This window comes from Epinephelus moara, chromosome 8, assembly GCF_006386435.1.
Source record: "Epinephelus moara isolate mb chromosome 8, YSFRI_EMoa_1.0, whole genome shotgun sequence".
Lineage (NCBI taxonomy): Eukaryota > Metazoa > Chordata > Actinopteri > Perciformes > Serranidae > Epinephelus > Epinephelus moara.
This window is the reverse complement of record NC_065513.1, coordinates 37,156,630-37,178,949: the sequence shown is the minus strand read 5'-3', so window position 1 is coordinate 37,178,949 and position 22,320 is coordinate 37,156,630. Positions and strand designations below refer to the sequence as shown.

The 22,320-nt window shown below is 42.2% G+C and overlaps 2 protein-coding genes across 3 annotated transcripts in view; one reads left to right on the top strand and one right to left on the bottom strand.

Annotated features, from left to right (window-relative positions):
* Window positions 1-8,782: 8,782 nt before the first annotated feature.
* LOC126394781 (coiled-coil domain-containing protein 60-like) overlaps window positions 8,783-22,320 on the bottom strand; it is a 68,394-nt gene continuing 54,856 nt past the window's right edge. Inside the window, exon 14 of one of the 2 annotated variants that reach the window (XM_050051856.1) lies at window positions 8,783-9,043. The gene's annotated coding sequence lies outside the window, so the exon portion shown is untranslated. The remainder of the gene's footprint in view (window positions 9,044-22,320) is intronic. The other variant, XM_050051857.1, reaches the window with a different exon arrangement.
* Window positions 11,575-13,695, top strand: xbp1 (X-box binding protein 1). The gene is made up of 5 exons (XM_050051884.1): window positions 11,575-11,945; window positions 12,434-12,530; window positions 12,855-12,971; window positions 13,060-13,226; window positions 13,381-13,695. The coding sequence occupies exons 1-5, from the start codon at window positions 11,710-11,712 to the stop codon at window positions 13,556-13,558; spliced, it is 795 nt and encodes a 264-aa protein (XP_049907841.1). The 5' UTR covers window positions 11,575-11,709; the 3' UTR covers window positions 13,559-13,695.

The window sequence follows — 22,320 nt, the reverse complement described above, 5'->3', positions numbered from 1 at the left end:
CTGTCCTCAGAAACATTGTCAGACCGCTTTTAATTCGAAATGGAAACAGGAAAGGTTTAGTTAAACATGAGTATTTATGTTTCTTCACATCTGTGAATGATCTACGTGTAATGAACGGCTGTATAACGTCAATATGACTATCAAAAGACCATTTTCATTGTCTATTTTTGCAGAGAACCGCCCATGCCACATGTAAATAACAGGTGAGCCTCTGAATCTCTAGATGTGCTGCACTTGAGCAGTGCTGCTCACGCGGGCAGCGTGGCTGCTCTGCCTTGTTAACGTGGGCGCTGGGAAAAAAAAGAGGGTCCTAATATAATTTTACAATTTTGCAAATGTAGTCTGGTTATTTTTTGTAGCCTGATTATGTAATCCCAATTACATGTGATGCTTTACGACCCAACCCTTCCTATACATGTACTTAGAACAGACTCACATCTTTTAGGCACAACATACAAAAACGACGGAATGAGCAGCACAGCATCAACAGGTTAACACCACGCTGCTGCACAGTCTTGCCTCCCTGTATCTGAACATTACAGTGTCATCGCTGGCAAACAGTGTTGTTGTTGTTGTTGTTAGTCTGCCAGTACGGTGAGAGCAGAGTAAATGTGGCCCATGGAACAAAAAGAGCGCTATGTCAGCTCTCTGTACAAACAAAGCACGGCTTATCTGGGTGAACAAAGTGCTTGCAGAGACCCTAAGACAATTACGGAGAGGACGGACAACAAGCACTGTTCCACTGGTTGCATTTAGGTCAATATATACTGAAAGATGTATTTGGCTTGATTGTTTGATTTCCCAGAAATGTCATTTGGTGCAGAAACTGTTTTATGGAAGGATTCATTAATAATTTGTGATGGATCAAAGAGCAGGGACATTTACAGTGCATGCTACTACTGTTGGTGTCTCTCATCTGTTTTACTGCCTGCTTACACAATAAAGTGTACACCTTATCTACAGATTGGGCTGGCACACATGCACATGCAGTCACACACGCAGATAATGAGACAAGTGATTGTAGGGAAACTGGTGTGGAGATATCACAGAGCTGAATGTGTAACTGCAGCTTCATGCTTCCATGTTATGATGGAATGACACTGCAGCATGTCGACGGTGCTGCAGGGCTGCACAGACTTTCACACCTTCCCAGCACTGAGATGCGAAGAGGAAATGGTATATTGGAAATGATGAAAAAGTAAACGACAGCTTGCTGTGTAAACCACCGGAAAGAAAAATGCATACATCAATATTTGTGATGATTACAGGAAATAGAGACGGAAATTGGCTCCAAAGAAATAACAAAAAAACCTTGAGAAGAAAGTGACAGAGCAAGAGACACTGAGGAGGTGGATGGTGTGGGAAGGCTCAAGGCCAAACAAACACCCCAGTGAATCGTGGGTAGGGAGCGAGATCTGTGCTGGGGAGGAGGTTTAAGCAAACACGCCGACCCACCGCCCCCTGCAGCTGGACGCTGTCCCAGGGTGTGACCCCACTCACCCCTATTGTCCAGCACGGCTTTGGCCTATAACACCACCGTTTATGCTGGTCGCCGCCCCGGTGAGCACACACAGGCGTTACTGTTTACCCTGCATGCCATGCCTTCGCTGTAGAAACCAGGCCTTTCCTAGAAAAATAAAAAAAACAAGCCAAAAAAACAGCCTCTAATAAAACATGCATGAGTATTTTGTTCTTAATTACAACGTGAGCGCAGGAGCCGAGGCATGCTGCAGTCTGATAATATTGTTTTAATCAAGGTTATAATTAAGAGAGAATGCAGTGGAGTGGAGTGGAGAATATACAGTTGATGTTACTGACGCCAAATGGAGCTGCCAGGAGTCAACAGTATATGCCAATATGCAAATACATTTAATTTGACTGTTTTCAAGCCAAAAATACAGATTGTCAGGACTCAATCCACAGAAAATATAAACCGAATTCTCCTAGATAAACTATTCATCCATTAACTAAATACATTTATTTTAAGGTTACCAATCAGTCCCAAGGTTTCCATGCCAGGGAAGAGGTCTGGCGGCTCACACTACCATATTCTATTGCATTTATATGATTAATTAGGAATTAATTAACAGGAATAACCTTACCAGTTACATAAAACATGCAAATGAATTAACATTTAATTATATTACAAGCGGCTTTTATGTAACAGTTAAATTTGGTGGTGACATGATTCATTAAACCACATCAGGTGTCTTTATTAGAAGGTTGTTTGGACAGGTAAACATCATACTCACGGTGTGCTGTTCATTAAGCTTTTATTAAGCTAACCCAAAACATGAACTGGCATAGCTTGAAACCTAAATGTATTAATTTGATGTTAATCAAAACAGGCTTGTCCCAATAAAAGGATTTCTCTTTTAAAGGAGACTTGGCCGACAAAGGAGCATCGAGACAAACATAATAGTTGCAGACAATAGAAATACCACAATGTACTGAGACGGTACGCCCTCAGTCGGCACGGCAGCTTGAATACCACAGGGTGCAGTTTTATATCTTACATCACAGCTATGTCACCATCTGGAAGAAATAAGTGTGATTTATACACCCTGAGATGTTTTTGGGATTGGTCCATTTTGCATTGTGGTCTCAAGGACCCGCCCACCTTAATCACAGGCTCCAACTTTGAGCTCCAGGGAGGATCCCCACTTCTGCGTGTGTGTGTCTAAGTACTGGTTGAGCCAAGTCTAGCAGCCAAGGCGGACTATACTTAGGTGTAGCTGTGCACACAGTCTCTCTCAGAGCCTCCAAGGAAGATTATCTGAATCCAGGATGTGTATCCAATGATTTAATGCCGACACAGCAAATAGTGTTAGTCAGCTTGTCTCATGCTATGAAATATTAAATATTATTGCTCCTTAAATAAAGCAAACACTCCTGCCAAATCAACTCAGCTATTTCTACATCTCTCCATTGCAAACGACAAGGGATTCCTCAGTGAAATGTGTCAATATTTTAATGAAATTTAAGAAAGTGCGACACAAATTAAGAAATTTCAATTGAGATCATATCTATCGATACAGCTCTTCAAGAAGAAAAGCTACACTTTAAGAGGTTGTTCTGGTGCATGAGTGAATGAACTGAATACACACCATACTCTGGAAGCTGATCTCTTAAACAATACCTTTCCTTTCCTGGAAGAAGTTACATTTCCAGTTCTTAACTAGGCGTGACCAGTTACAGCAATACTCACATTGAAGCTACAGTTGGTGACCTTTATACAAAAAAATATTTTTTTTTTCATGTTGTTGAAATTGTTGAGGCCTATCATCTGTGAAAAAAACTCCTCTGCCTTCTTTACTGGCTTTAAGAATGAAAACATCTAATCAGATCCAAGTAGTCACTAACGCAGCTGTTCATTATGTCAATCACTGCTTGTCAGGCCCCCAGGAAACATGCCGAGCTTTATGGTGCGTTCGTTTTGTACTCGGAGGTTGGAATTTCCCAGTTCCCAGTCGGAAGTTTAAACTCGCATACACCCTGAGATCAGATTTCGAACTCGGAAACTCGGAGCAACCACGTCAACCCCGACTTACGAATTCAAGATGGCTGCCGGTCACATACATAGCGAGTAAACACTCTGCTACAGTACTGTTTATAGCAATTTTATCTAATTGTTTTACATTAGGTCAGCCATACCCATAGTACTGTTCAATTTTTATCCGTGGTCATGTTGCTACGCTGTCTGTATGTGCAAAATACCACATAGACCGTTGTTATCAACTGATATTGCTAACAGTGGCTATGGCTACCCCAGTGGTAGAACGGTAACACCGTTGCACCGTTTACATTAGGTCAGCCTCATCTGCGGCTTTCATCACTTGGAGTGCATGATGGTTTTGAAGCTGTCTATACTCCAAAAGTGCAAGGGCACCAAAGGCTTTCTTGCAGGCGTCCATGTTTTTTTCTGACTTGTCCACCGTCGTCAACTAGAATGCAAAAACTGTTGTCAACTCGGAGGTGACATCATTTCCACTTCTGACTTCCGACTTCCGAGTACAAAACGAACGCAGCATTTGAGACAGTTTTCAAAGTGGCCAAACAGTGGAATTACAACTCCCGAGCCTGTCACGTGATGCCATTGAACCCAAGAAGACTTTTTCCCATAGGCTTACATCAGGAAAGTGACGTCTGTAAATCAGTGGTACATCACAAAATGACTCAATACACTATCAGGATTTGATCCATTTGGTCTGATAACATTTGGAAAGTCTACCAGAGCTGTAAGATTAAATCTTTTTATCCCCATTCAAGTTAGCAGAGCGCTAAACTGAAAGTAGTTGGTTCAGCTGGCAGAAGTCTCTAATGCGCCTGCTCTATGGGCCCAATGATGTGGGAGCAGTGCTGATCATCTGGGTAATTTTATACCACGGAAATTGAGCTTTTTTGGCTTTGTGTGTGACTGAGCAACTTTCAGAAACGAACAGGGTCCCAGACTGTCAAACTAGGCAGCGCTGACCAAATATGAATCAAGATTCTGTTACTGCATTGCTTATTTCTCACCTTAAATGTTTTCAGAAACCAATTTAAGTGTACTGTTTAGCTGTAAAATGGGAAAGTCTGTGACTCGGCTGCCATGTTGGATACAGTTAAACATAGTACCAAGCACTGCCCACCGGCTGGGCCAACATTCTCCTTATACAGCTAAACAGTACACTAAAAAAGGTGTTTGTGAGAACATCATAGGTGAAAAAAAGTCAATGCCATGCTGCCTAGTTTGGCAGTTTGACATGATTGACAGCTGCATTAGACACTCTTTGGCCCTAATTGGCTTTTGCTGCTGCGCCAAAGTCTGATTCTAACAAGTGTATGAAGAGGAGAGACATGATTTTTTTCACAGACTATCTGTCTCATGTACTTTTTTTTTTTTTAAGAATATAGTGACATTTTTAGTTATTTTCATAAAAGACACCAACTGTAACCCAGCTGACATCTGTATGTGGGGCCCATGTGGGTAGTAAACATGCTGAAAAATGGGCTCTATGTGGGATTGTTCATTGGTTACATACCCATACCCACTTGGTACACAGGTAGCCCCAGCATAACCATGTGGGGCCCACTTGGGTAAAGCCATTGATGTGGGCAATTGGCATGGGGCCATTATGTAACCCATGGACGATCCCATGAAGGGCCCATTTTCAACCCATTCACCACCCACATGGGCCCCACATTCAAATGCTGGCTTGGAATAAACAGTTGCCATTTTTAAAAGTGACAATTAAATGGTATTTTTCCCCATCCTGTATTCCCATTTCAAATGTTCTTTACATTAAATCCTCGATGTTACTTTACATCGTAACACAGGGCTCTCACAGATTATGTTATGACCACCAGTTTCAATTATTTTAACTTTGTTTTCTACGAAATCATGGTTTGCCACTTATTTTTACTCGTCAGGTTGCTCTAAATACTACAGTACCCATGAGTCTTAGCTGGCGCTGCCATGCAGAGGAAGCCAGCCAGAGGCAGGAACCACAGTTCTTTAAACTGCAGATCTTAAAATCAGTTTTCTCAACAGTGAACTCCAAAGGTTGGATCAGAAGATTGCCCACTTTTATATGTTAAATATATAAAAAGCTATAGCCAGCAGCCAGTTAGCTTAGCTTAGCATACAGACTGCACACAGGAGGAAACAGCTATCTTGGCTCCATTGTTTAACCAGCAAATAAAATGTAAAAACAAGAAGTCATACTAATTGGATTTCATTACTGATGGAGAGTACCAGGCTAAGCTAACTGCCAGCTGGCTATAGCTTTTTTAAGGGACATAACAAATGACAAAATGTGCTTCTACAGGGTTTCTGTGTACGCAGTCACTTGCTGAAAATGTTTCTGATTTGGAACAGTAATAAGATGACGTCTCAAGAAGCTCCAGGGCTCTCCTCAAGGCTAAACCTTTTCACATGCATAGTTCAAGGTCTCACTCAAGTATTCTCCAAATGCTCTCCATTCTTTTGAATCAGTCGGGTAGCAAAGACCTTTAAAGTTTAAGAGCACCTTAAGCCTCCTTGTCGCACACTGTATTCAAATGAGTGGTAATTGTTTGTGCTTACGTCAGGTTGTTACACCCATGTAAGCACATCATGTCATAAGAGGATTTTCATTAAGTACTTAGACAGTATTAGTTTGTGGTTACAAAGCTCTCCTCTATCAGTTCATAATGTTGGTTAAGTCCATTGGCAGTGGTAGAAAGTACTTTACAACTTAAGCACAGTTTTGAGGTACTTGTTATTTACTTCAGTTCTTTGTACATTTATCTGACAGCTATAGTTTGCCATTTAGTTACTTTTCAGATCAAGATTTTATCAGTATATAAAATACACAAAGCATTTAAATGAGCTATAACACTGAAGTACTGACTACATGTAAATGTATCAGTAGTAATGCCCCAGTTATATAATGATATAACATGATGGGGCCCATTTTAACCAACAAATACTTTTATTTTTATTGATACTTTGGGTACATTTTGCTGGTAAATAATACTTTTGTACCTTTACTTAAGTGAAATTTTGATTGCATTACTTTTAATCATACTCTTACTTAAGTAAATGATTTGCATACTTCTTCCACCACTGTCAATAGAGCCATTTAACTATCAAATGCTGGGAAACAATGTGGACTTAACGCATGCTTTGCATTTCAACGGTACCGCATTTGCAGAACAAAAGCAATTACGTGACTTCTGACTGTCAGTCTGCACGTTTTCTCAAAGTTTGATGACAGAAACCCACCGGCTATGTGCAGAACGACTGACACACTCAAAAGGAAGAATCCCTCGGGCTATTTTGCAGAGACATTTGAATTCCAGCACTCTACACTAAGGATTGGCCGATTGCCTGCAGCAAGGAAAATGCCATGATGGGCTTGTAAATCCAGCAACTTATAAAGAATTAAACACGTTTTTTTTCCATAGGTGAAGATGGGCTTAACTAAGGTGCAAGCAGTCTGAAGCTGCACATGTGAAATACTCAGTGGTGCCCCCAGAAATTTTTCATAGGGGAGGTCAGATGGAGCCACTGAAAACCTTGAGGGTGGCACACCAAAACCAAAAGCCATAGCTGAACTTCACATGTTTGCCTTTGCTGTTGCAGTGCATAGGCTAATGGAAAACAATGTCAATATGGAGAGTTTAAGAATCACACATGGATGTACTTTGATCTCTCATTTTACAGTTGATATTACCAATCATCTGATGTGCATAGATGAATACCAGTACAGTTAACATTTTGAGTTCCACACCAAACCTGTTTTAATGTGTTATATATCTGTTCTTCCAATGGGCTGGTTGTTCTTTTCTTGAAAAACACAAATACACAGCTTTAATCTGAAGGAGTACATTGATTGTAGGGAGCCAAACATTCACTGGGAACAAGCCCCTCTATACTTTATAAAAACATGGACGACATGACAGCTCCCTAAAACTGCAGCCAAAACATCTCGGCTGGCTGCAGTATAGGTCATTAACCCCACTCCCTCCATGTTAGCAGATGGAACATGGGCCAAATTAAAAAATCAAAGTACAGGGAAAAAAATGTTTCCCTAAGATGATTTTTTTTTAACTTTAGGTAGTTCTTATCAATCTGATGTATGTCCGAGTGTTTGTTTTTTTATTAGTTTGGTTTCAATTGGTTATTTAATACTATAAAAAGGGGGTCTGACATCATGATTGACAGCAATGTTTGCAAATCCGTGTCTTTGAGATCAATGGCGCTGCTCGCAATTGGTCAGACAGTTGTATGGGCAGGAACACGACAACGTGGAGATCGCTACTGCACAGACTCCGGCTCCAAATGACATCACCAGCACCATATCGCAGTGGTTGTATCTGGAATATTATCTGGAAAAGTTTGGCTTCAGTTTTGTACAGGTAGTGGAGACGCTTTGTCCATCTTTATATACAGTCTATTGTGGGCGCTCATTGAGCCCATTTTCATTCACATACCTTGAGGTGAGAGTTAAAGGACCCCTTTGAAAATGGCCATGGCAATTGTTCACTTGCCACAATTTAGCCTAAGTTTGGAGCACTATTAGCTTCCTTACCATCAAGCTATGCTGACATGGTTGGTACCAATGGATGTACCGATGGTTAGTTTCACAAGGTACCCCCTTCTGAGACCATCTTTCGACAGTCATGGGCTGGCTTGGCTTGGCTTGGCTTGGTTTGAGCCGTCAGCCCAGCACAGCAGGGATTTGCATTTCCATTACAACAGACCTACTGTCTAGAAGGTGTGTCTGTAACTGATGATGGCTTGTCTTGGGTGATTACATTTAAAAGCAGAGTGATGATCCACGCCTAAACTCCCCTGTTATTTTTGTTGCATGTGTTTTTCCATCACACAACAGAGCAGATAGTTTACCTGTTGGAGGTGAGCTGTTTGCAGAGGTGCAGTAAGAGCCTGTTGTCTGCAGCTCTTCATCAACATCTCACTGTGGCTGTTCCTGCTTTCACTTTCCTCCCTTCTGTATTATTAGACTTGACTTTATTGAAGAGAAGCTGCTAACAAAGTTCTGCTAATTCAGTAATATCACATTTAATTTCTTATAGAATCTTCATAATAAAAGTCCCCTGTTATTTTGTTACGTATAAACTTTTATTGTGAAGCAGCAAAATAAGGTAATGTTGAGTTTTCGAGCAGCAACTTCACACAACTTCTAATATGGCTGATAGCGAACATGAAACAGTAAAATAAAGCAGATATTTAAAGTAAAAACAGGACGCAGGAGAGAAACTAAACTCCAAACCACAGAGATTCAGTTAGAGGCTAGAAACTAAACTCCAAACCACAGAGATTCAGTTAGAGGCTACAAAAGTGCTGAGAGCCACCACACCTTTCTCTCTGGTTTCCTGTAGACAGAGGTGATATCAGTCTTGCAACACACACGCTTGTTTGGGGGGGAGACCAGGGGTCGTCAGGGGTTGGCGAGACATCACCACTAACCACTTGAGGGCGGGCGGCCTGGCATTTGGACCTACTCCTGAGAGGCTCCATCTCTGGCATGGCTTGGCGTGGCACAGCGCATCTAAACTGACAATGAAAACACAAATCAGCGTGGCAAGGCTTTTCTCAGCGCAGCCAAGAATGACAATGGAAAAAGGGTGTTAAAAGACAGTGATCAGCCTCCAATTATTTTTGCCAGGGGGGTTACTATGGGAGCCAGCAACTGTATTAGGGGGGCCATGGCCCCCTTGACCCCCCCAAACCTGGGAGTGGCGCCACAGGCAGTATGTGTCAGGCACTATAAATCAATTTGTAAAGGGGTAAGTAAAAAATTAGTTCATCTAGTTCATCAACTTTGAACCCTGAAATCTTTTGAGTGGTTCCACCTCTATCCCACTCTGTGTCTGAGAGCTGCACACACTCAGAAGGTCACTTCACTATTTACAATGTAACACTTGTCTCATGCATGATGGGAGATCCCCAACCAACTTTCCAAGTCTAAAATAACCAACTGTGTTTCATCGTACACCAAGAGGGAAGGATTTAACATTAACTATCTTCCCTATTTGTTCTCTTGAGTGACATAAAGAAACTTGAGAATAGGAAATGTTCATTATAAAGTTTAAAGGCACACCTATTTCCCTATTTGCTTTAACGCTTGTGGCAAGTTAGTGTAAACTTTCATTCATGCGGCCAAAGGAGTTTTACCTATTCAATATAGTGCTGTAATTACAGGACATCCTGTATTCAAATCCTGTTCCTTTCTTTAATACTACACCCTGACACACACACACTGACACACTGTCATAAACTCCGGCTCTCACTTTCTCAGATGTTGATTCTGTAGTGACGGTAAAGCTCCGCAAACAGGCCAGTGTTTGCTCTAGCTGCTGTACTTACTCCTGCTGAGGTGAGAGACGACACGGGCAAAGGCCCTAAAAGCTGTAAACAATAACGGTGGCCAGATACAGCAAAAATGTGAATTCCTGTTTGAGGACAAATAGGAGATCTAGGAAGAGAGTGTACTTGTGAACTTGCTTGATGTGTTTTTTCAACAGTTTCTGACTGAGGCCTGTTTACTTTGTGGGAAGGCCTTTGTTGGTAAAATGCTTAAAGCCACCTGAGGAGTTTAATTTCATGATGGCATCAATTTCTTCTCACAGCCTTGTTATATAAGTTGTAACCTTCGCATTGTCATATTGGATCATGTCTTTTACCTCGAAGCTCTCCGTATAAAACATGTAGTGAACAAAACAGTTCACCTCTTGTTGTGTTCAAAGTTGAGCAACAGTGTGGTTGCTGAGCTGTCTCCTGTTGCTGTCACCATATCCGCTTGCTTTTGTTGTGCTGTAAGGAAACTACTTATGTTTTGTGTTATGTATTACTCCGTATAGGTCAAGCAAAGCACAACTTCACTACAAACAGGAAGTGAAATGTAACAAAAAGTTTCAGGCAAAAATAATGTTACGAATGATAATTTTTTTAGGTCATAATTTGTTATTTGCTCACAACATAACAAATCAAAATGTAATTTTCGCAGTAACATGATTCCTGTTGCTTTCATTTGCAGTTAAATTGATCGTTAAGGTCTGCAAACTGCTGAATGCTGACAATAACAAAATAAAGCTAGTTTGAAAACCTCCTTCAGTGGAGGAAAAATAATAAATGCAATCATCTGACAGACAAGAAAGTGACAAACACTTCATCATTCCAACAGTCGTTACAGGAAATATGAATGAGTGCTTCGCTGAAAGCTTCCAGAGTGGTAAAACTTGTTTTATGTGTGTGATTAGACTCCTTTAAAGATAAGAATGAGGAATCAAAAATTAGGGCACATGTGATGTCTTAAAGAGCCCAACAGCATCTTGAAACCATAACCGAGCTTTAAAACAAACAAACAAACAAACAAACAAACAAATCTGGTCTAAAACCTCTCAAAGTGTGACTTTATATTCTGCTATAGCATCTATAGCTATTCTGAACTTCTACTGGTATGGCATCCAAAACTTCAATGCGATCTTTGACCTTTAGAGCCAACATAAAGTACATGCAGTAAGCGCTGTTTGTCTTTACTGGAAAGAGAGGTTGTAAATACCATACATGGATGGAATAGGAACAACATGGTGGGTCCAGGAAACTCCAAATCAATCACAGCTCCACAATCGATCCAGTGAAAGCACTATGGGCTTATAGTGTATTGATGTGAACTGTGGACTGAGCATGTCTGTGCCGGTAAAATCTGATGCAACCCCTGGAAACAGGGATCAGAGTAAACACTGAAATCGTAGTTTACTCTATTAAACTGTGGATTCAGGCTTAAGGGCCGCAATGTGCGGATAGAATAAAACAGAATAGAATAATAAAGAATATAATAGATAGAATAAGATGGATAAAAATGACATAGTGTTGATGCGAAACAGAAATTGATGCCAAGTCTTGATGGGAAATCACACTTACAAGGAACTTCTGGGTGATTTTCACTCTGCCAGCAGAGCAGCGCAGTGAAACTTTAAATGCAAATTACATCAGCACAGCGACCAATCACAGAGCGTAAACACATTGCGTCACAGCCGCTGCGAGCCAATCAGCTGTCACCACGATAGTAGAAAAAGATCGCAGGCGCAGCCCATCTTGTTGAACAGTTGAGAATTGCCGGCGGTCGGGCAACTAAAGAAACCATAAGGTTTCTATTGGATTCAACAAGGATACTCGATTATTTCTGATTTCTCACGCCGCCAGCAGGACATATCAACATGGTGGTGGTCGCAGCAGGGACCGGAGGGTCTCACAAAGTGCTCCTGATTTCCGGGAAGCAGACCGGCTCCTCTAACGGCTCACAGTCAGGCTTCAACCGGCCCATCTCTGTCGTTTTACCGTCATCTGCCAGCCCGGCGTCGTCGGATTCAGACTCCAACTCCTCTGCGGGGCCGCCGATACGGAAAAGACAGAGGCTCACACACTTGAGTCCGGAGGAGAAAGCACTTCGCAGGTTAGTCCCACTAAAATACCTCTTATTAAACAGTATATTTTGGTTGTCACGTCATTTATAAAGCCTAACGTTACAAGCAGCCATTGTTAAAGGGGTCACAAACAGGGGCACGCCCAAAGATATTGATCCATATGATTTGACGTTTTAACCGCAGCACAAAAAACTGTCTGTGTTAAATATTATTAATCAAGACGGTCGTATAAGCTGTTAAGAAGTAGGCAATTCAGTCTAATGTCGTTACGATATCACCTTTGGACTTTGAACCGGCTTGTCAAAGTGCTATCTGAGTGATTTGCCTGCCTGCAGACTCGCCCGGCTCTGCCGTTACACAGCAGGATACTGATATCCTAGTATGCCTGCGTGGCAGGAACATGGCCGGTGATTGCGCAGTACTGTGATCTCAAGTCATGTCAGAGGGCTTAGTCAGCAACGTGGAAAGAATGTATGTTAAATTCCTGTTTTTTCCTCTCCTTGTCTATTTTTTCCAGGAAACTCAAGAACAGAGTCGCAGCTCAGACAGCCAGAGACAGGAAAAAGGCCAAAATGGGGGAGCTGGAACAGCAAGTCCTAGAGCTGGAGCTGGAGGTTAATATTTGATCATATTTCATCCACTTTCACCCACTTTCCTCATGTCTTCATGTCACCAGGGGGTCATTTAAAGCACAGTTTAGACACACAGCATCTTCACTCTCACTAGATATGTTTGTAATATATCCATCTCACACTAAAATAATGGCACTAATCAACGCTAATTGCATCACATACACTACAGTTGTTGTTTTTTAGTGTTGCATATGAAATCTAAGCTTTACCCCCCCCCCCCCAGTTTCATTTCAAGCTTCATGCATCACTTCCCCATTAACGGTTGCAAGTTTCAAGTACAACATCTGTTCATTTCTTGTCCCGCAGAATCAGAAACTTCACATCGAAAACAGGCTGCTTCGGGAAAAATCAACTGGCCTAATGACAGAAAATGAGGAACTGAGACAGAGACTTGGGTTGGACACCCTCGACTCAAAAGAGAAGGTAAAATTGCGATGCAATGGCTCGTAGTAATCGTGACGCATTTCAGTGGAGTAGCCTGAATTCACTCTCCATTTCATTTTCGTCACAGGTTCAGGGTTTGTTATCCACCGGGAACGACACAGGTTTTGGGATCGGGTCTTCTGAGTCCGCAGCACTCAGGCTACGTGTGCCTCCGCAGCAGGTGCAGGCCCAGCAGTCCCAAAATCTGAAGACTTCTCAATGGATACAGATGGTCCTGACCCTACAGACAATGAGGTAGGTCTAATAAAGATGGCTCCTTTTTATGAAACGTGCATCTTGAGATTTAAATCCTGTTTCCAGCAAAGCTCTGTAGTAACACCAGAGTCAGGTCATGGGTTAGTAGGCTAATCTCCTGTTTTCCCTATTCTCCCCCCCCCTCTCTCATTAGTCTGATTTGCTCTTGGGCATTCTGGACATCCTTGACCCAGAGCTGTTCCTCAAGTCTTGTGAACAGGAGTGCCAGGAGCCGCAGGTGCTGCTGGTCGGAGGGGGGAACCCAGTACCTGCCGCCGCACCTGCGACTCTGGGGGCCCCATCAGTTAAGCTGGAGGCCCTTAATGAACTGATCCACTTTGACCACATCTACACCAAGCCCGTGGAGGAGGTGAGCAGCGGGCAGTACAACGACTCGGAGAGCGACACAGAGGAGAAGATCGACGGCGCAGCCTTCCCCGTCGTCGACGTGGTGGTGGTGGAGGAGGAGACCGTCTGCATCAAGGACGAGCCGGAGGAAGTGGTCATCCCCAGCTGTGACGGGAACAGTCAGGTGACTGACTTCTTCTCCGAAACCTCCTCCCCTGCCCTCAACGGCCTGGATAAGGAAGCCTGCCTTGCGGACACCTACAGCGACTCCGGATACGAAGGGTCCCCATCCCCTTTCAGCGACATGTCCTCTCCCTTGTGCTCAGAAAGCACCTGGGACGACATGTTCGCCAATGAACTCTTCCCCCAGCTAATCAGTGTCTGAATCAACCATCCTCCCAAATAAGTTATAATGTGTATATACATATAAGAGCTAACGTGTAGTGTTCAGTAACTACAGATAAGCACACAATGCTTCATAGTCACACAGAACACCACTCAATCCGCTCGTATATATAGAGGCTAAAGTTAAGCACATAATCTCCTTTTATTACAGCAGGTCTGTACCACTGGCAATGCTGCATTGACTTGTGGGAGGTAGAGTTCATGACAGCTTATTTTGGCATCATTAAATTACTGCAGAGGATTTAAGATTGATCACAAATCTTTCACTCACTGTTCGAGATGACACGTGGGTGGAATCCAGTATTTCTGTAAATTTCTAGGGGGACGGGGACGCATCATTTAAATATAACCTTTTTATTTATTTGTTTATTCTGCCTGGAGTCCTTGTATGTCCACATGTAAAAACCGCTTTCTTCTAATTTGTTGTCGCTCTCCATGTAGTCGTAATTACTGCATTAAAAAAACTTTTTGCATTGCATCTTGTCTCCTCGTTTCAGTCATTGCAACAGATTATGAAGGGAGAAATGGGCAGTGTTGATGAATGTTTTATATCTTTTTTTGGGAAATATTACGGTTATATTCCTCCCAAGGAAACGCACACTTAAAAATAATTGAACGGAATACATTATGCAGGTAATGGCAATGCTTCAGAGGAGTAGTTCATGTCTCTATCCCTGAACTCTGCTGCTTTTTAATAATGGAAACTTCTGCTGAAATATCAAACTACTGACCGATCAGCTTCTTAGAAATCTCGATGACAATTTGAGGTCATTAAATGAAGCAAAATCTCCAAATGCTTGTGTAGCTTTTACTGTTAAAATCATTGTAAACCAAATATCGTTGGACTTTGAACTGATGGTTGCACAGAACTATCAATCTTAGGATGTCATGTCGACCTCTGCACAACTGAGATGAGTGTTTTGGGGTATTTTTATAGTAAACCAGCGCCAATCTTGAGTGTCAAGACTGTCCAAAAAGTCCTATCTGAGGGACTGCAGGATGATTAAGGAACAATAAAGCAAAAAAAAAAATACAAGGCAAAAATCAATATTTTCTGACATTTGAGAAAGAAAAATCACTTGAAGGCAGCGGCTGTGTTACATTGTCTTGTCCGTCATTTTGACAAAGGGTCATAAAAATTCCATCAATGTATTATCTGTCATTTTAAGTTAATTTTTAATGGTAAGACTTTAAATAGCATTTAAAAATGACCACTTATAAATCAATCAGTCACGCCATGTTACCTTGAATTCATGACAAAAACAACAGCAAAACTACGTCAAAACAACTCTCACACAACTCATGCAGTATAACCCAGGTCTCATGTATCGAGTCATTTGCTCAGCACACATGCATTTCTGCTCAAAATAAAAATTCTTTGTGCTATAGTCTGGCTTTGAAAGCATCACAGACACGTTTCAGTTCAGTTTTAAATAATAAGGTTTCAATGAAAATGCATGTGTTTGGTAAACTACTGAGCATATGACTGGGTAAATGAGACTTGGATTATACTGCACGAGCTGTGTGAGTTGGAGACGCATGTTTTGATGTAGTTTTGCTGTTGTTTGTCCCCAATCAGTTGACAAATCAATATGTTGCTGTTGGAGGCATGACACCCCCAGACGTGGTTGATATATATATTCCCTATCTCTCCTGTGCCAGCACAACCTTACTATTCTGAGAAGGAGGCCCGCTGCCTTATTACATAACACTTCTAATGTGACTGGGAGTTTCCTGGGAGTCTAACCTGAGACAGTTTAGGTCTTTACTTCCCATCAGAAATAGGTCAGTTGAAGTATTGTTGGTGTTTTGGCCTGCTGTGAAGACAATAGGCCGAGTGGGGAACACACCTTTCCCCTCGGGCCTTTATCCTCATAACAATGAGGTTTCATTCGGTCTGTTAGAGGAGACAGTTGCTCATTTTAAGTTCCCCGAGGCTGTGATTGGTATGACCCACCCATTGAACGAGAGCGCCCTGAGTCCCTGATTAGATCAGCTTTTCACATGTAACACTCATGTAATTGATCTTCACTCTTCAGGGCCTGGCTGCCTGTCTCCGTTAGCTTTAGCTCCTGGTCACTGATTACAGAGCTTTGTGTTAGTGATGTCATCCACTATGTTTCACAGCAGCTACTCACACACATGACAGGAAATGATCTGGAAGACGCTGAGGAAGAAAAACAAAAATCGGCAACTCAGCTATTTCATAGTAATTTGACCTCCATTTTGTTCTTGTGGTGGGTTGAAGGAAACCGCAACAGCCTTTGACGTAGATACGCCCCAGCTACCCCCGAAAGAGTGTGGTGAGAAATTTACCATTTCCTGTCTCGTAGGTGCAAACCACAGCAAAGACTAAATCAGCTGTACAGCTGTGGAGCTGAAACTGAAAAATATCTGCTGAAGCAGGTCTTTCGATTTCAGGCTGTGGATTCTGGTTTATTTAAGGACAACAGACTCATCTCTGTTTCTACTCTGTGTGTGTTTGTGTGTGTGAGACAGTCACAGGAGCTGTCTGCATTAGATATCAAAACATTGCCTAATCCCTATAGTCACTGAGACATTGCTCTTTTACTTTATCCTCTTCCAATAAATTCCACTTGAAGTGATTCCTGCTAATCCAGACTGATTGTCCAATGCTGAGATAAAGCACATTTGTATTATTACTGGAGATTTTGATGATGAATTCCCCTTCAAGCACCCGAATAATTCCCTTTCAGCTGTTTGAAACTCAGTTCAGAACTGACATCCAAATCATCAACAGTAAACTGAAGAACATTTTGGGATTTGAAGAGGCTGGATCCAAATGTCCTCCCTCGGGACTTGTGGGATGAGCCCTCGCAGACTTCAGTCGTACGCACTGTGACAAGTTCACTGCCATCACGTAAAGTCTGCAAGGGCAGAGACAGCAGCTGTTTTAATAGGCTACTGTAACTATTACATACACATAAGTTTCGTTTTTTTCACCGACTACTGAAAAACAATTACCACATGACGTCCATAATGCAATGAATTGTGGGCAATTAAATCAGTGAAGTCTACTGAAGTCTGCACCCCAAGCGGACTCTCTGGAGGTCTGCAGAAAGTCCGTTTTAGGCCCCTTGTGGACTGGAGGAAATGTGGATTTGGACAACCCTCAGCACTCCCAGACTTACTGGGAACAAGCCCAAAAGGTCGACGAGCCTGCATGTGCGGTGAAGTCTGGACATTTGGATTCAGCCAGACTCAAAATGTGAACTTTAAGGGACTCTTCCCCCTAAAATCAAAATCACATCCTATTCCTTTTACATGTAGTGCTATTTAATATATCTAGATCATTTTGGTGTTAGTTGCCGAGTGTTGGAGGTATCAGCATTGACATAACATCAGATTTGAAAAACTCAACAGCAATGTCTCCTTCCAGAAGTCATGACCCTGTTACTCAAGATAATCCACAGACCTTGTTGTGAGCAGTTTCATTAGGGAATTATTTTCTTTCTACCCAACTCATCTCCCAACCATATCACCAAGTAGAAGGAAGCGTGCGTCGACTCATGGACAGGAGGCTCCTGATCATAAACATTAATGGCGTCATCCTCAACTGAGCTGTAACATTTGCTAGCTCAGAGGTGCTAGGTGAGATAGCAGTGGATGCACGCTTCCTTATGCGCAATGACTCAGTTGGTGGGTGTAGTTCAGTAGACAGAAAATAATTCCTTAATGAAACTGCTCAAAACAAGGTCTGTGGATTATCTTGAGTAACAGGGTCATGACTTCTGGAAAGAGACATTGCTGTTGAGTTTTTCAAATGTATTTTTTTTGGCACTTTGAGCACCACAAGCCGAGTGCCATCTAGTTCCATTATATTGGAGAGAAGGCAGACACCTCTACGGCTGATATCTCCAACACTCTGCAACCCACACCAAAACAATTAGACTGATAAATAGCACTGCAGGTAAGAGGAGAAATATGCATTTTTGATTTTGAGGTGAACTGCCCCTTTAAGTCAATAACTAGTACACATAACTGACTCTGACTCTTTCATTTGTGATCTAACTGCTGACATCTTGAGAAAGAGTCACTGCCGCTGCTTGCAACCTCAGATAAACTCTGTGTGACTGTGTTTCACAATTTCCGCTTCCTTTTTTTCAAACTGTTTTGTTTGGTACGGTGTATGGTGCATGGTAAAAAGCCATCTGTAAACTATTTGCTTACATGCCAGGATGCACAGTGTGTCCTGTAGACTGCAGAATGAACAACCAATCAAAACCCAGTGTACAACAGGATATCTGCTGCTAACTCATTCTGTGCACCACAGCCTGGATTTAAATAACTAATAGTTTGCCCCAAATTACAGTTATTCTTTGAGTGATTATTACCTGAAAATTCTGATTACAGGGCCTGAATCATTCTAGCTTACATGGACCCTTTTCCTGCTATTGTCAGAACTGACATGTGAGATGCTTTGTGACTTAAAGACTGAATTCTATATTGATTCTTGTCGCATAAGACCTGATAAAGACGGACTCCGGGTCAGTATGTTCCTCCAAACCAGTATAAAACCAACCTGGTTCTTGATGTCAAAGTTCATGCTTAAATTAGAACCAGATTTATCCCGCTAATATGACACTGTCGTCACCTATGCACGGATTTGGATAAACCTGACTGCGGGCCTCGAGTTACTACACTCAGCAGTATTATAAAGAGGATTGCTAAACCCGCACTGGCAGCTGCCACTTCAATGTAAATGCGGGTTTTACGGTTGGAACTTTGAAGCTCTTCAGTCTGATGTGTGAACAGTGTGCTAAAAATGTACATTAAATCTGAGAGCGATGGGGTAAAGCTGCTCTGACACTGTACAACAAGGATTCTGAGAAATAAGCAAAAAAAAAAAAAAAACCTTCCACCTTATCGAACAGGATTTAAAGACAAAGTGAGTTCAATATAAAGCAAACAAGAGGTCAGGGCAGCCATGTGACAGTTTGTCATGTGAGAGGTGATGTTAATGCTGGGTGAGGGTGAGCTGGGGTCACAAACTCTCTGCAGTCGCCGAGGCTCGAGGGCTGAGCAGCTGGAGTCACCTGACCCAAATGAGGAATGTAAATCGACGACCCCCTTTCGGCTTTCTTTATTAAAAGGCTAACGAGTGGCTGATCACAAGCTGGGGAGGGGAGGGGGGCATAGCTTTGGTATTTAGGCCACTTTATCTATAGCCATTTATAAACAGAGATTCTGCGATGCTGCTGTAAAGAAGATCTACCATTACGCCAGCTTTGCTTTTTTACATTGTGAAAAGGATCTTGTTTCTCTGCATCCTTATAGTACTTTAATGGCATTTACAAGAATCCACTAATCCAAATACAAGTTTGTGACCCAGCTGCCATGTTGAAACAGACGAATCAAAACCAGTGGCGGCCCTAACACACTGGTGCCCTAGACGAGCCTTCAAGCTTCTTACCAAAAGCTACATTTTACAGGATTACATTAAACACATCATGAGAACGTTATAATTTACCTCTGCCCAACACTAATTTCACTGAATAGAGCTTGAACGCATCACAGTGTAAATGAATGCAGCCTCTGTGAACTGTTCATTACAGCCACCTGCTGCTTAGAGAGAACGATAACTAGCTGCTAACAGCTAATGATAACTAGCTCTCCTCCTGCTGATTTCATGTCCTTACTCTCCACATGCACTGCTCTCAGTAGTGTAGAGGTAGTTGAGAGGGCTCCAGGGAGCTATTGTCGTTTTGACATGGTAACGATTTCGGGGTTCACATGACATTGGAAAACTCGCTCATCTCCACAAGCAAATGCCATTAGAAGCACTATGAAGACGAAGACCATGATTTTTCATCTGTCTAATAAACTACTGTGTGGATGTAGTGACAGTTTCGACAAAGTTATTTTTCATAAAAATTACCAACTCTAGCTTTAACAGCATATCAACAGTGCCCCCATTTCGTGCTCTTCTGGTTTATACAGAACGGCGAGGCAGAATAACAGTGCAGTATTAAACAGGCTGTATAAAAAGGGACCGATGATTCAGTTGGGGAAAAGTGTGTCATCGACCACGTCACTGCCAACAAACAACATCTGTCCATCTCTGTCGGTGGCCACGGAGGAACACGATTGACTAGCATGTCAAAAAGCAAACTGCTGCACCCAATCACCTGTTTATTCCAAGAAACAAGGCTTGTTGATCATGTTTCCCTGCTTTAAAAGGTGTGTTTCTATTCTTATCATCTGTTCGTCTGGCTTGTTTTTCCGGATTGTAGTCATTCCAGATGATCACCTCAAACACAGTAAGTCATAATGCACAAAGTAAACCGTCAATCATCAGTCCTTCTTTTGCATCATCCTGTCAGAGCTGCTCCATTTACATGCAAGAAAGAACCCAAAAGAAAAACATTGCTAACATGACAACCCTGCACCTCTCGTCTCGTCAGGATCAAGTCAACTGTGTCTTATTTGCATCACAACTTCAACATGTGTGCAAACAGACGTATGCGATCAATGACGCACAGATGCACACAGCATGCACTCACATGCAGACTTCACTCTTGTGCTCAGTCAAGGTGGTTTATCCTCAGTTACCACTGGCAACAAAGGCTGGTCAGTGGAGTGTGTTAATGCATGTCTGATCCACGGCACTGAGCCAAAGCCCACTGAGAGAACAGTAAGGCTACTTATTGGAGTCAGATGTGTCCCTGAGAGTCAAGAACATGCAGTTCTACAAGTTGTAGAACAGTTGTGGCCCTGTATTTAAAGATCCCCTCCAGATATGTGCAAGGGCATAAAAATACTAACAATAAGAAGTGGTTTTGTCACATGTTCTTAAAATAACATCTACTCTTTCACCCTCAAGACCAGTATTTATGAATATGAAAATACTTTCTATTTTAAAAGTTTATCTACTATACAAAAGATGTCTCCCACTGAAATGCAAAGTCAATTCTCAGTGTGCGCTGGAGGCTTCAAGTTTCTGTTTTAAGTTGCCTTTTGGACACCAGTTATGCCAGCCTAGCACCAAATGGCTTTTCAAGTGATTTTGAAGTGTGATTTTGAAGTCTGAGTTTACCTCAGTTGTAGCTGTAAAAATAATTGACATAGCTACCGTGACGTCACCCATTGGTTTGTGGACTCCAATTTTGAAGCCACAAGTTCGACATTTCTGCCGTTGCCATCTTGGTTTTCTGGAGCCAGGAGTAACCATGTTTGAGGCTGGCGATGAGTGAGGGGTGGATCTAACTGGGAACCCAAGGACACTTATTGGAAGACAGCCTATTACTCCAAGTGGTCCACCCTTAATCAAGCGTAATTTTAAGTCTTAATAAAATGTAAACGGGTAAGTTATATAAAAAATCATCCCCCGTGCAGTTGTCAATAATGGAGAAATTAGCTCTAGAGATCAAAACTGTTTTTCAGTCAGGACCATTTTTGTCAAAGAAAATTTTGTTTCCATTTGCAGTATTAAATTGGTGGTATGGCTTTGTTCTGGGGCCTCTCTGCCCTTCCACGTGCCTACATGGAAGGCCCGAGGCAGAGAGAGCACTTCCATGTGGAAACGAGGAAAGCCAGGGACAGAGAAAGCAAACCTCCCTGCACTTCCATGCCCCAGAAGCAGCAAAAAAAACCCTGGTAACAGAACAGAGCAGCATCAATGACAAACAGAAATGACATTGATAAGTCAGACACAGCATGAAAAGGAGGAGCTGGGGTGGAGGTGGGTTGCGAAGTGGCTTGCAGAGGAAGCAGCAACACTAGGCAGGCCAGAGCAGTTTCAATAGAGCGCCCTTAATGAGATTTGCCAATTGGTTGCATAGAAAGGAATCATGTGATCTATCAGCTGACTCCCTTCCATCAATCAGCTGCTCCATCAGTTGATTGGACTGTTTTAGATCAGCTGATGTAGCTGGGATTTGAGCTGAGCTTCACACTGTGTCCTGCTGTAAACATATTTATTTCTGCCGTAAAGCTGGGCATTTTTTACATGGGGGTCTATGGGAATTGGCTGGCTTCGGGAGCCAGCCCCAAGTGGCCATTTCAAGAACTGCAGTTTTTGGCACTGCTGTGTTGGCTTCATTTTTTAGCCCCGGAGGTTGCCGCTTGGTTGTGGTGCAGTCCTGTGTTCTCGATCGTTTGGTATGAGGTGGTCATAAAACTTAGTCTGAGCTATCTGAAGTCTTTTTCTCATCTTCACGGTCCAAGAAAATCAAATGTGCTGAATATTATTTTAAGTTTTCAGTCTTAGCTCATGCAAATACTGAAGTTAAATCAACAACAACCAATAGCTGCGCTATCTACAGCACAAATTATATCAATGCAGAATTGATGAGAAGACTGTCGACATATGATGCTTTTT

Bases quoted from the DNA above. Each gene is read 5' to 3' on its own strand.
- xbp1 (XM_050051884.1), top strand. From the start codon at position 11,710: ATGGTGGTGGTCGCAGCAGGGACCGGAGGGTCTCACAAAGTGCTCCTG. The intron at 11,946-12,433 runs GTTAGTCCCACT...TATTTTTTCCAG, and splicing joins GAGGAGAAAGCACTTCGCAG to GAAACTCAAGAACAGAGTCG. The intron at 12,972-13,059 runs GTAAAATTGCGA...TTTTCGTCACAG, and splicing joins CCCTCGACTCAAAAGAGAAG to GTTCAGGGTTTGTTATCCAC.